Source organism: Temnothorax americanus, unplaced genomic scaffold (genome assembly GCF_048541705.1).
Source record: "Temnothorax americanus isolate GAGA-0224 unplaced genomic scaffold, ASM4854170v1 Scaffold95, whole genome shotgun sequence".
NCBI classification, from domain to species: domain Eukaryota; kingdom Metazoa; phylum Arthropoda; class Insecta; order Hymenoptera; family Formicidae; genus Temnothorax; species Temnothorax americanus.
Genome location: NW_027509818.1, coordinates 45269 through 58874, shown reverse-complemented (window position 1 = coordinate 58874; position 13606 = coordinate 45269). Strand labels below are relative to the sequence as shown.

General features: G+C 34.1%; 2 protein-coding genes across 9 annotated transcripts; one reads left to right on the top strand and one right to left on the bottom strand.

The window, feature by feature from the left end:
* Positions 1 to 1169: 1169 nt before the first annotated feature.
* On the top strand, positions 1170 to 8820 carry Sccro4 (DCN1-like protein SCCRO4). Of its 6 annotated transcripts, none has more exons than XM_077426111.1 (5): positions 1170 to 1512; positions 6084 to 6207; positions 6514 to 6880; positions 6990 to 7197; positions 7298 to 8820. In XM_077426111.1, the coding sequence occupies exons 2-5, from the start codon at positions 6095 to 6097 to the stop codon at positions 7381 to 7383; spliced, it is 774 nt and encodes a 257-aa protein (XP_077282237.1). In that variant the 5' UTR covers positions 1170 to 1512; positions 6084 to 6094; the 3' UTR covers positions 7384 to 8820. The 6 variants fall into 6 exon arrangements, with proteins under 6 accessions (XP_077282237.1, XP_077282233.1, XP_077282238.1 ...); XM_077426107.1 differs by having other exon boundaries at positions 1173 to 1512; positions 6084 to 6225; XM_077426112.1 differs by lacking the exon at positions 1170 to 1512 and adding an exon at positions 1541 to 1879.
* A 147-nt stretch (positions 8821 to 8967) lies between these two features.
* LOC143908438 (uncharacterized) lies at positions 8968 to 13514 on the bottom strand. Of its 3 annotated transcripts, XM_077426104.1 has the most exons (7): positions 13377 to 13514; positions 12644 to 12760; positions 12265 to 12506; positions 10834 to 11205; positions 10555 to 10735; positions 9788 to 10003; positions 8968 to 9714 (listed from the first exon to the last, which is right to left on the bottom strand). In XM_077426104.1, the coding sequence occupies exons 1-7, from the start codon at positions 13383 to 13385 to the stop codon at positions 9472 to 9474; spliced, it is 1380 nt and encodes a 459-aa protein (XP_077282230.1). In that variant the 5' UTR covers positions 13386 to 13514; the 3' UTR covers positions 8968 to 9471. The 3 variants fall into 3 exon arrangements, with proteins under 3 accessions (XP_077282230.1, XP_077282231.1, XP_077282232.1); XM_077426105.1 differs by lacking the exon at positions 13377 to 13514 and having other exon boundaries at positions 12265 to 12502; XM_077426106.1 differs by lacking the exons at positions 12644 to 12760; positions 13377 to 13514 and adding an exon at positions 11846 to 11886 and having other exon boundaries at positions 12265 to 12513.
* Between the last annotated feature and the right edge of the window lie 92 nt (positions 13515 to 13606).

Here is a 13606-nt window from a genome sequence, read left to right as displayed (position 1 = left end):
AACGAAAAAAACTGGGACCAGATTCACGCCCAGAAATATTTGAACAATTCTTCATGGCACAACTATATCCACCTCTCTTCATTAACTTCATTTTAATGTAGCACGTCACACCCGGAATTTTCTTATCACTAATAAAAAAACACAATTTATTCAAATAAAAAATATGTCATAAAACTGTGGAGGTTGAGGTTACCTACGATGTTCGAGACGCAACTGGGCGCAACCATGTTGTGAGATGTACGGACTCGCACATGCGCACTAAAATTTTATTCCGGGTCGGACGGCTGAGTGTCGCTACTGGGTATGGTTATACTGTGTCAAGGTATACTTCTATTCGAGAACTTGAATCAAGGACTTGATAACGTTTATAGTTGAAAAATGTGGGGTCGATATTTTGAGACGAGGTGAAAATTACAAAAGTGAACAGATTTACTAGATTTCGACAAATAAAATTGTAGATTCTCTAGTAAATTTCTTCACTTTTGTAATTTTCACCTCGTCCCAAGATACAAGGGGGTCTATTACGTACTTTTCACAAGATAAAAATGCGAAAAGTAAAAGAATTCACTAGAGTATCTACGATTTCATTGGTCGAAATCTAGTAAATCTGTTCACTTTTCGCATTTTTACCTCGTGAAAAGATAAAGTAATAGGCCCCCAGGGTTGCGTTCCAAAATTCACTCTGGGTAACTAAAATCTATAGTTTACGTCACGTACACTGTAGCATTTTAGTTAACTAGAGTAAATTTTGGAACGCAGCCCAGAGGGTCGATTACGGTTCTTAAAACAAAATAAAAATTACAAAAGTGAACACATTTACTAGATTTCGACCAATGAAATCATACATACTTTAGTAAATTTTTACGTTTACGTTTACGTTTACGTTTACGTCACGTAAGCATTTCAGTTAACTAGAGTGAATTTTGGAACGCAGCCCAGGGGATCGATCATGTATCTTTTCCCCTAGGACGGAAATGTGAAAAGTGAAAAGTTTATCTCTTTCTATTCAACACCAATAGAAAGAGATAGTTACATAAAAGTTTTCACTTTTCACGTTTCCGCTCTAGGAAAAAAGTTACATGATCGCTACCCAGGAGACTATTTATAAATACCGGCCTAAGAAAATAGTGACTATATAGTGAGAAAACATTGGCGCGTTGTGGCATCCTTGTCAAGGTAGGAGGGTGGGGGAAAGGCATGCCGTCTGTGAAAACGGTATTAAAACGAAATAAAACGGGCCGTAGGTTCTGCAAGAGGATCTCTGACCGTGCGGTATTTTGGGTACGATATCGAGATACCGGATTTAAATTAACCGATCGATCGGACGTATACACTGTCGATGGCACTATGATCGATACTGTTCGGTCTGTTCGCACGCCCCGCGGCAGTCCGTGGACGTAAAAACTCGATGATCTCGACGCATGGTGTCTTGACGGAGTGACACGACGGAGAGTGATAACTTCCCAGTTCCCCGGGAAGTAAACGAGTTTTTTTAGCGATTTGCGGAAAAAGGTAAGGGGACCGAGGGGACGACGGGATGCCTGTGAGAGTGAGTTCCGTGGGATACCTCGCCCTCGCGACATCGTGCGATCGTCAGTATCGTCACTCGTATAGGTCGTCGTAGGAGCGACCAAGCCGCCGAGACGTTCCGCGAGAGACGAAGAGCTCGCGGCTAATATTACGACGTGACTCACGCGACTTGCACGTATATACGTACGCACGCTCGCTCGAAGTGCGACGGTCGTTACCGTTTACGTATATTCAGCGAGCTTTATCAACGCTCCGCGTCTCTCGCGATCTTGGTCGAGCGAGCGCGAGCGGAGCGACGCGCACACGAATCCCTTTTCTCGATTCCGCCGTCACGCCGGATCTTCTGCAGGTGGAATTGCGAGACCGACCGATTGCGTGATACGTGAATTTAATTGTCGGCCCTAACCTCGCATAATCGCGATAACTTGTTCGCGCGATCTCTTTCTTCCCCCCCCCTCTCTGTATCTCTTTCTCTGTCTCAGGCGCATAGCAGAGAGGGAGAGATGTCAGTTTAACGACGAAAAAAAACTCAGTTACGTTGTTCCCTCGACCGCCCTCGAGCTCGGTATTCGGCTTCGAGATTTCCGTCTAACCCGTTTGATAACGAGCGTTCTTGTCGCTCGTGGTAAGAATATTAAAAATTTGTCTCGCTCGCACGAGATGCACGCTCTCGCGCTGCACCCCGCCAGCCCTGCGCTCCCTGCGTATTAATTATATGTCGATCTCTCTTTCGCATTTTTCCCCATTATTTCACGCTTTATCGCTCCCTCGGAAAAATCGACGTCTCTCGTCACGTGCGCTTATCGGTAACATGGACATCGACTTTCCGGAAATAACGCGTATCTATTATTTGCGAGATATATACATATACTCTCGCTTAATCGTATGCGCGCATACAATCATTTGCACTACGATGAGATTACATTATTCTCAATGTCATCTCGTTTTCCTTTTAACGCGTCCCTCCCTCGGCGTTTCCTTCGCCTAGCGTAAGTTGCGTTTAATGCTCTACGAGTATTTTCAAACAGTTGATTTATTATGTGAATCTAGCGAGTAAATCTACATAAGGCCTATTCTTTTTAGCTGAACTTCTTGCACAGCTCATATTTTCTTTTTTTTCTATCCAACGTGAAAAGGAAAAGAGGAAAGATGAACCATGAAAGAAGCTCAGCTAAAAAAAACAGGCCTATGTATTATATTATATTATCCTGTCTGTATACACACACGCACGCACGCACAACACACACACATACTACTGTTCAAAAGTTTGGAAGCATTACTTTACTACCTTCCTAAGAAAAACAATAGTGGTGCTAATAAAATTCTCTATTTTTTCTTCTATTTTATTCTCTAAATGGAATTTTTCCTTTGAAAATGATTAAAAACAAATAATACTGTATTCAATAGTTGAAACACACAGTAAAGTTTCTCATATATGATGGTTTTAGAAGTATTGGCACTACTGTTATTTATATATAGAGGCAAGAGAATATAACATAATAACGAAAAAAGAAAGTTTGAATTCATGTGCCACGTAACTTCTTCGAATTGAAAATATCCTAAACAAAAAAAAACATGCATACACACATACATATATGCAACAGCCAAGTCTGTCAAAAACAAATTCTGCAAAGTATCTGCTACAAATTTTGTCGGCAAAAAGGCTACAGATTTGATACAGGATCTGGCATATACAACATTGTTGGTAGAATACCGGCAGTAGTAAGGTTTGCTGATAAAATATGATGGCAGAAATCAAACTTTGACATACTTGCTACACAGTTTGACATTTGCCGACAGAAACCAAGCAGAATCTATGAAACGTAGATTCTATTCTAATTATTTTACTGTCAAGTTGTATCAGCAAGTATTGTTGTTGAAACATGAGCTTAATGCTCATGGTTGATAATTTGCCAATTTTTAATCACATTTACTGCTGGTATATTACACACAATTTATTTATTGTAATAAAGTACATTATATATATACATATATACTAGCTGGTTACCCGGGCTTCGCCCCGGAGAACATATGTAATAAGACACGCAAATAGTCTCTCTCTCTCTCCCTCTCCCTCCCTCTCTCTCTCTCTCTCTCTCTCTCCCTCTCCTTCCTCTCCCTCCCCTCTCTCTCTCTCTCTCTCTCTCTTTCTCTCTCTCTCTTTCTCTCTAAAATGCTGTAAATTTAAAAATACTACTTTCAATTAAACCGGTTCTCAAAAAAATCGGTAACGAAAAAATATACAGTTTATAGCACTCCCCGGGAAATTTTACTTCTGTTTTATATACAATTCTTTAAAATTCGATTAATTATTTCTTGAAAAATTTGTCCAACTTTTGATAACGGTTTCCAAAAACATCGGTAACGAAAAATTATATACTTTATAGCACTTCCCGGAAAATGCAACCCCTACTTTATGTACAATTTTTTGAGTTTCGGTCATTTGGAACCGGTTTCCAAAAAGATCGGTAACAAAAATAGTACACTTTATAGCACTCCTCGGGAAATTTTACCCCTACTTCATATACAATTCTTTGAGATTCAATCAATTATTTCCCGAAAAATTGGAAACATTAAAAAAAACCGGTTTCCAGAAATATCGGTAACAAAAACTATACACATCATGGCGCTCCCCGTAAAATTCTACCCTTACTTCATATACAATTCTTTAAGATTGGGTCAATTAATTCCCGAAAAATTGAAAAAATTTCCGTACCGGTTTCCAAAAAGATCGGTAACGAAAAATTATATACTTTATAGCACTCGTCGGAAAATTTTACCCCTGTTTCATATATAATTCTTCGAGATTCGGCCGATTATTTCTCAAAAAATTAAAAAAATTGAAAAAATTGGTTTCCAGAAAATCGGTAGCAATAAACTATACACCCTATAGCACTCCCCGGGAAATTCTACCCCTATTTCATGTACCCTTGGTAAAAATTCGGTCCACTAACGAATGAGTAGTTCGCGGACAGACGGACGGACGGACAGACAGACAAACAGAGTCGGGTTTTATATATGTACTTGGCGCGAGACACTACCGTGTCTCTTGATCTACCCTTACTTCATATACAATTCTTTAAGATTGGGTCAATTAATTCCCGAAAAATTGAAAAAATTTCCGTACCGGTTTCCAAAAAGATCGGTAACGAAAAATTATATACTTTATAGCACTCGTCGGAAAATTTTACCCCTGTTTCATATATAATTCTTCGAGATTCGGCCGATTATTTCTCAAAAAATTAAAAAAATTGAAAAAATTGCTTTCCAGAAAATCGGTAGCAATAAACTATACACCCTATAGCACTCCCCGGGAAATTCTACCCCTATTTCATGTACCCTTGGTAAAAATTCGGTCCACTAACGAATGAGTAGTTCGCGGACAGACGGACGGACGGACAGACAGACAAACAGAGTCGGGTTTTATATATAATAGTATGATATATATATATATATATATATATATATATATATATATATATATATTATATACCTATGTATATAGGGTGTCCCACATGATTCGATGTCCATACATTAAGGATATGTTATTGAAGTCATTTAGAATTGAAATTGTTTAATAAACACATATACCCGTAAATGCTTTCTACAACCATTGAACGTTGATGTGAATATTTGAAACATTTTCAAATAAATACCTCCAGACTACTTTCTTTGAGGGCATATGAAGTCAATAGTTTATGCAGAACAATCTCGCAATAGGGATGAACTTGTGAACAGAATTATGGATGCAGCAACGCAAGTAAGAAATTCTCCTGGCATGGCGGAGCGAGCTGTTAGATCACTTTTACGCAGGGCAAGACTTTGTATGGAATCTGCAGAAGATAATTTTGAACAGAATTTGTAATACATTTGTAAATATATAAGTTAAATTAAATTTCTTTTTTCTTTCCTTTCTCAAATATTCACATCAACTTTCAATGGTTGTAGTTCTGTTAGGAAGCATTTACAGACATATGTTTATTAAACAATTTCAACTCTAAATAACTTCTAAATGACTTCAATAATACGCCCTTAATGTATGGACCTCGAATTATGGGACACTGTATGTAAAATAAATATATTTTAAGTATCTATATATTGGTCATTTCCTGCAACAATAACATAACTAAAAAAAAAAACAAAGTTTTCTAGAAAATGAGTTGAATATTTTAAATTACTAAAATTTTGTAATATTATTTTTAAATGCGATTTTGACGTAATAGGTGATTGTGTTGAGGAATAAAAGTATCTAGCTATATATTAGTTTTTGATTCAATGTATTAAGTTCTCACCATTCTTTTGAGTAAACAATTCAAAGATAACTGTTTGTAAGTTGTGCTATTGTTGTAATGTAGCAAATGAGCTATATTTTTTTAATACATACAACAAAATTATAATATATATATATATATATAAAGATAATTTTGTTGTAAAGAATGTATTATACTTATATTATCATCAAGAGATATTTACAATGGAAACAATGAAGCTAAGCGTTTCTTAAGCGTTAATTTAAGAGAGGAACATGGCTTGAGTAAAAACTTTTATTCTAGTGAACAGAGGGATGCCACGTAGCAAGCGAAGAGGACCTTCCAGCACAAACCACAATCATACTCCCATTGATATGTCAGTATCTGGTGCACATGAAGAAAATTTACCTAGGCATCCTTCAAAACGGTTAAGACATACCTCTAGGTTTGAAACCATATTTTATAATAACAGTATATATATATATATATATATATATATATATATATATATATATGCTGATATTTGTTGAATTATGTCTAACAATATTCTATCATTATGTTATGGAATAAGAAAAATTAATAATATTAAAGGCGATCTTAACTTTGACTGTATCCAGTGTCTTTTTAATACAGTACTTTCTTAATTGTCACGTATATATTAACTCAATCCATTATTGAGTTAAATAAAAGAAGTTTTTATTTTGTTTTCAATATACGAATAATATTGTTGCAGTGCCAGACGATATACAAAATCTGACGATATATCCAATGCGTCAACATTTTCCCAAAAACGTTGCATCACCTGGTTCAGGGAATACACCTCACCAGATGATGTGGATACTCTTGGACCCGAAGGAATGGAAAAGTTTTGTGAGGATATCGGTGTAGAACCTGAAAATGTAGTGATGCTCGTTCTCGCATACAGGATGAACGCCCGTCAAATGGGCTTCTTCACACTGAGCGAATGGCTTAAAGGATTCTCGGAGCTGCAGTGCGACTCGATTAGTAAAATACAACAGAAGCTTGAGTACCTAAGGAATCAATTAAACGACGCATATACATTTAAGGGAATCTACAGATATGCTTACGATTTCGCTAGAGTATGTGCGACGTTATCTATATTAACAGTGTTCGGATATACACGTACATGGGTGTAGACATCAAAACGCTTTTGTCTATAGCCTTTGATGATTTCGCTTAAACTTACAGGACAAAGATCAGCGTAGCATGGACATGGAAACGGCAAGAGTAATGTTACAACTGCTTTTGGGAAAACATTGGCCATTGTTTACGCAGTTTGCTCAGTTCCTAGATCAATCAAAGTACAAAGTGATCAATAAAGATCAATGGTGCAACATATTAGAATTTTCACGTACAATCAATCATGACTTATCTAATTATGATTTAGACGGAGCGTGTAAGTGCACAGGAGGAAACATTTATATTGATTCTAATGAAAAACTTAGTGGATTAGTTTACATACATAGTATTGTACTTAACATACGATCCTTTTATAGGGCCAGTAATGCTTGACGAATTTGTTGAGTGGTTAAAAATTCAACGAGGTGAGGGATCGTCCTCAACAGAAGCTAGAGGCAGCTGAAACATCATAAGAATAGTCCATTGAACTAAGAACAATTCGTTTCTTTTTATCATAATATTCTGTAATTAACGAAATTTCTCTGTTTATAAATATCATAATCTCGCAATATTTCAATTACCATCATTCATACTATTTTTTTTATATGATTAAATGATAGTGATGTATTGTAAGTAGCTTATCTTAATATAATTCACAGTATCTTCCTATATAGATCTGGCTGAAAATTTTCATTTGATTCATTGTTTTACTTATCGTCACTTGCAATTAATCCAGGGTTCGACGCGGAAACTCTTGTGATTAGAAATAAAACTATTTTGATATAATATTTACTTGTGCAATTTATAAAAATAATTTGGGATATCAAATTCGTGGATAAGTGAGTTGAACTAATAATACATTTTTCAAATTGAATAAAACGATAATTGCTATTGACTTCCAGTGATTGTAGACTGTACGTTTGTGTAATTGCAGATCAAACGGTCTCACTACGTATATCTTGATACGTTGTTAAATACGTTATCTGAATAAATTGATCAAGAGTCATGTATAACTTTCACATTCCACATCACTGAGTTAATAACGAGAAAGTGCATCTGTGAACTTGGGATTTACACAATTTACAACTTTCGAAACAAATTTTGTTGATACTTACCGTGTTATCCCTTACTTCGTCCATCGTAAATCTTATTGTAACGGCTTTTTTTTTTACAAAATTTAAGTATGTATAATATTGTCAATGCGAGACATTAAAAAAATTACGCGAATATCACTAAAAGTAGACTCATTGGTGAGGTGAAACACTATGCAGGTGCTACTACAACGTTTAATACTCTAAAGGCAGTACCATAAAGTGTCAATATCATGCGCTATTTAGTCAAAATTAAGTAATTCCTGTAAATGCTAAAATTATGGATGTATATTAGAATAACGAACTCTTATTAAAACAATAATATTTATTAAGTACATCTATTTCCCGATATCTTTCAAATTTATTGATATCACAGACTATGCTTTATTAATAAGGACGCAAAATTCACTGTCAAAAGACTCGTTTCATATTTATTTATAGAAGCCTCCCTATTAATACGTCTTTGATATCATTGTCTCGTTCAGTAATCTTAACAATCTGTGTGTTGAAATCGATCGTTATCTTATTTATAATTTCTATGATCGTTTCTCGCATCTCGAATTTTGAACATCGAGATGTGATACCTTAGAACATCGCCAAGAATTTTTGCGAAGTTTTTGAAACTCATGTGTATATGGTATAATTATATAAGACAACTATGTGTAAAATATATTAATTTGATAAAGTGCTAACCATTTTTATTCAATAAATTTACAAAACTTTTAAACTTATACGTCACCGAAGTCGTTCCATAAATTAATTTAATAATAATAATAATAATAATAAAAAAAGTAACTCGACAATATCAATCTGTAGTTTTCTTCAATTATTAAAGTGAATACCTGCATATTTTTTCGCATATTTATTTCTCTGTTATGAAGGATGTAATTAGTATTATATTAACAATGGTGATTTTTGCATTTATACCTATAGCTTCTAAACGCAATAAACATAGAATTTCTGTATAAGATGTTTATTGAACATTTGTAGGTTTACATAGTTTGCAAGTAAGTTAACAATGCGAATTATAATTACAGGATGTTGCAATATTACTGCCATTACTGGAGAGTGTAATGTATTGGGTGATAATAAGAAGCGAATAAAATACCTTTTTCAATATCATTCAGCTATCATTCTCGACTGTCGTTTTTTATTAAAACATTACATATGAAACGTCATTATAGAAAATATAAACAGAAGCGCATATAGCTACGTAAGAGTCTTTATTAACAAAATTTTCTCGCTTGAATCTTTAATAATGTATCGCGCATTTTTTGGTGTGCTACAATTATCTATACATTGCCTATACCATAAACTTAAAAAAAGGTCGAACTTAAATAACTTAATATGACTATAGCTAATACATTCTATACGTAAACGATTGTACGAAACTATCGTATACTAAAAAAAAATTCTCGATGCATTTATGCAGCACAGCCTTGACTAAAGTACCACTATAATCATGAGGAAAACCGACACTGCCCTAAAGTGAGAATAGAAATACTGCCGATAGTTAACAAAAGACATAAATATCTACCCTTGATAGGTAGCCTGAACAGCCTGGCGCACATCTTTAACGAGGACGTATACAACAATATGCTATCGAGATCCTCACCCGGAGTAGTTTGATATACGAATGGCCGTATACGTATCTCATGTCCCACAGCCCGGATCGTGGAGCAGGCATTCGTTAAACGAGCAGCCTGAAAGGAAGATATATTAATGAATCAATCGGAAAGAGAAATGATGCGACACGACGACGCGACGGTAATATACCTGTATAAACGGAGCGACCGAAATCAGAATCCACAATATAACGTTTATTACGTTGATATACGTAACAGGATTGTTATCCCCGTCGTTGACGTAGTATTGAAACAACCACACGATACCCGCAGCCGCCCAGGACAGATTGACTATAGTGTAAATGCAGACAGCTGGTCCTAATTCGTCGTTGAAGTATTTCAGCAGCTTCTTGAACTCATCGATGTCCTGCGATCCACAAACGAAGGGAAATTTGTTGATAGAATAAACGAATAAGAACAAAATTAGATCAAAATAAATAATAAACAGCTTATTTATACACCAACTACAAAATTCGATTCAAGGTTGAGCCTAATATGATAAAATGAGTATCGTTTTTTTTCCTTTATGCTTACTTCTACCAGTCCTCAATTTAATTTCTTGTGCAGAAGATTTCTCAATATTTTGAAACCAGTTTTGATTTTTAAGATTCATTCTTCAATCGACGGCTATAACGTGGACATTAATTCGTTAAACGTAAAACATTAGGAATTATATTTGACATTACAATAATGTAGAACGTCAGGTCGAGGCCGGTTTCAAGGCACTGAGGAATCTTGTGCGCACAAGGAGTCGAATTGGAGACTCCTTCAATTATAATGCATAAAGAAAAAGATATAATCATTTTATCGCACATACATTTGTGTCTTCGACTCCTGTTGGCCTCAAAATTTTGATATTTATTTATTTCTTTTTTCAGATGTAAAGTAAAAGATTGTTGTAACATATGGATCACAGACCCTCATCCAATCGATGGGCAGTAGAATATGTTGGAGCAACTTGCCGCGTAGAAAGTAAAGATGCGACATCAGTAGCTGTCCTTGCAGACAGTAGCTTGTTATAATGGTTCCCTGAACCATGTCGTGCCATAAAGTGCAGACGATTAGGAATACCTTCAACATTATCTTCACCTGATACGGACTACGGGATAAAATGTGAATACTTTAATTTATTTTTGTCCTCCCGAATCAATAGTTTCCATTCTCATGCACGTTTACACATTAATAATGCGTAGCTACCTGTTTTCCATCCACTGAAATACAATATTTCTTTCCGCCATCTGAATGTTCACTGTAACCAGTGCCATGATCATCCATACGATGCTCAACGCTATGAACAGCCAAAGTATATGCACAAGGCGCTTCTGATTACCACGATTTATCGGATTCGAAGAGAGCAGAAACGCTCTCTCCATCAGATTCTGCAGCTGCTCGTTTTCCTTGACGCGAAATAGATATATTGTGTACAAATAGGCTGCTAAATGTAATACACTTGGGATTAAGTAGCTGAATATCACGTTTCCATAGCAAGACGGTTCTTGCGTCTGTTCCCCGACGTCCAACGCGTTTTTTTCCAAGGCTAATATTTTGTAACAGAATCCTCGATCTCTCCTAAAAACGACGGCAAGTACGTGTATCTTATTACAGCACTCATAAATTAAATATAAGTTAATAATAAAGTATTGAGATACAAAAGAAATATGTGTATATTTTATATCAATAAAAATTTTTTTTACATTTTATATATAATATACACATACATAGTGTCCAATTTCAAAATTTACAGTGCTATATCTCGCGAACCGATGATTTTATTGAAAAATGTTTCAGACAAAAGTTGCATGTAGAATAATAAAAGAAATCGATTGTTGAAAAAAAAACAGAAACAATTATTTTAAAAAATTTGATTGCATTTTGTAGACGCATTCAATTTTGCAAAATTGCAAATATAAAAATTAATATTATTCGATTTCTTTCGTTATTCTACGTATAAAAGTATGAAACTAAAGTCATCGAAACGTGAGTATTTTCCGAGATATTTCATATTTTATATTAAAAATATTATTTTAAAATATGACAAATTTAAAATACCTCAGAAAATTCTTAACAAAAGAGAGCTTTATTATAGTGTTTTGAAAACGTCTCAAGATCTACAACTTCTATCTCAAGGAAAAAATCAAGTTCTGTTTAAGAAATTAGTCGTCTTTAAAATTTCGTGAAAATGAATTAAGATATCTACGACATAACTCACATCTGGATCATGTGTCCTCCTTTAAACCATGCAAGTTTTGTCTGAAACATTTTTTAATGAAATCATCAGTTCGTGAGATATAGCACTGTAAACTTTAAAATTGGAGAGACACCCTGTATAATATATAATAGATAATATATGTTATACATATATATATATATTATATTATATTATATTGTATTATATATAATATATATAATACAAAGTGAAAGATATAGAAGAAAAAAATATATATATATGGAGGGGTAAAAACCAGAGTGGTGTAAGTCAAATTTTTTTAAATATTTTGTATAAATATAAATATATATATATATATATATATATATATATATTATATATAAATAATTTCTTTTATATCTTCCACTTTTTATATTATTCTTATGATACATAACGCATGTAAAAATAGGATAATAAATTACCTGAAGCAAGCCATATATTGTAAAATATATCCAATACACATAAATATAGTAACTTGCACAGTATGAAAATTTGCTAAAATGGAACATCGTAAAAAATGATCGGAATCATCGCTGCTAGTTGGTCTCAGTCCCATTACTCCCAATAGCCTCAGATAAGGCCTCAGTATTTTATGTTTACAATAATGAAGTACAGCTGATGTACTAATGAAGTTCTCATAATCCTCAGTAATTTCACCCACTTGCTACGCAACAGACAAATCGGTTTTAACTTGAGATTGCATAAAACTCCATGTTACGTATTGTAAAATCTAAATAATAAGATCCCGAATTGTCCATTGTTTATTAAAAATTGTTATTGTAACTACAAATATCAACTTACATCAGTGCTTTGAAAAGTTGTCGTTATACTCGTTAATATAGATGGTACCTCCGTATACTCTTCATGATTTTGTTGAGGTAAATCTTTATTATTTTTGGATTTATTATTACAGTCAATCTGCAAATAATTTTATTACATTAATTTCGTCTCGTTATTGTATAAGTTATATAGACAAAGTGATTATTTATATACATTTTATTTTATTAATTTCAATAAATATCTTATAATTAGAGAAAAAATGTATTATACTAATTATACACATATATATACGTATGCATACGTTTATATATGTATGTATCAATTGTACTTCTAAGATATTAATGGACACACAGGCAAACACACATTAAAATATAAACTTTATAAAAATATCATGAGAGAATTACCATATTAATTCAATAACGTCAGAGAATATAAATTATGATCAGAGAAATCAATTTTGTATATATTGCGCTCTTCTATATAGGTAAATAATTATATCGAGTACATTTTAAAGGTAATACTCGTAAGATAATTTGATTGCTTAATACTTGTTTATATCTAAATCCAAACAAGATTCTATAACTCAATATTAAACTTCAAGGCTAACAAGTTGGTACATTAGGAAAAAGAGAAAGCAATATTTCAATTTGATATAACATCTAACGTGCAAAGTTGTAATAATAAGACTTGTACAATCTGCTGTAACCGGATTTGTGAAAAAGTCGATTTATCAATTAAAATAATAGTAACTCACCGACGCCATTTGGAACTCCTTGGCCAAGGAGTACACTGCTTTCGGAACTTCAGAAGAAAATATTTATATCAATAGTTTGACATGTGGCTCACCCTAACATATGAATATAAATCATATCAGCTCCGAGATGACATTTCACCTTTGCTCAGAGATATCCGCGTGCATCGCGGTTAAGGCAAATCATTGCATTTGTGCAAGAACACGGTGCGGATTATAGAGCAAAGCAACAA

Coding starts and splice junctions, on each gene's coding strand:
- Sccro4 (XM_077426107.1), top strand. CDS start 6,095: ATGCCACGTAGCAAGCGAAGAGGACCTTCCAGCACAAACCACAATCAT. Junction 6,226..6,513: donor CGGTTAAGACATACCTCTAG/GTTTGAAACCAT, acceptor ATATTGTTGCAG/TGCCAGACGATATACAAAAT. Junction 6,881..6,989: donor ATGCTTACGATTTCGCTAGA/GTATGTGCGACG, acceptor TTAAACTTACAG/GACAAAGATCAGCGTAGCAT.
- LOC143908438 (XM_077426104.1), bottom strand. Junction 12,507..12,643: donor CAACTTTTCAAAGCACTGAT/GTAAGTTGATAT, acceptor TCTGTTGCGTAG/CAAGTGGGTGAAATTACTGA. Junction 11,206..12,264: donor CAATATATGGCTTGCTTCAG/GTAATTTATTAT, acceptor CGTCGTTTTTAG/GAGAGATCGAGGATTCTGTT.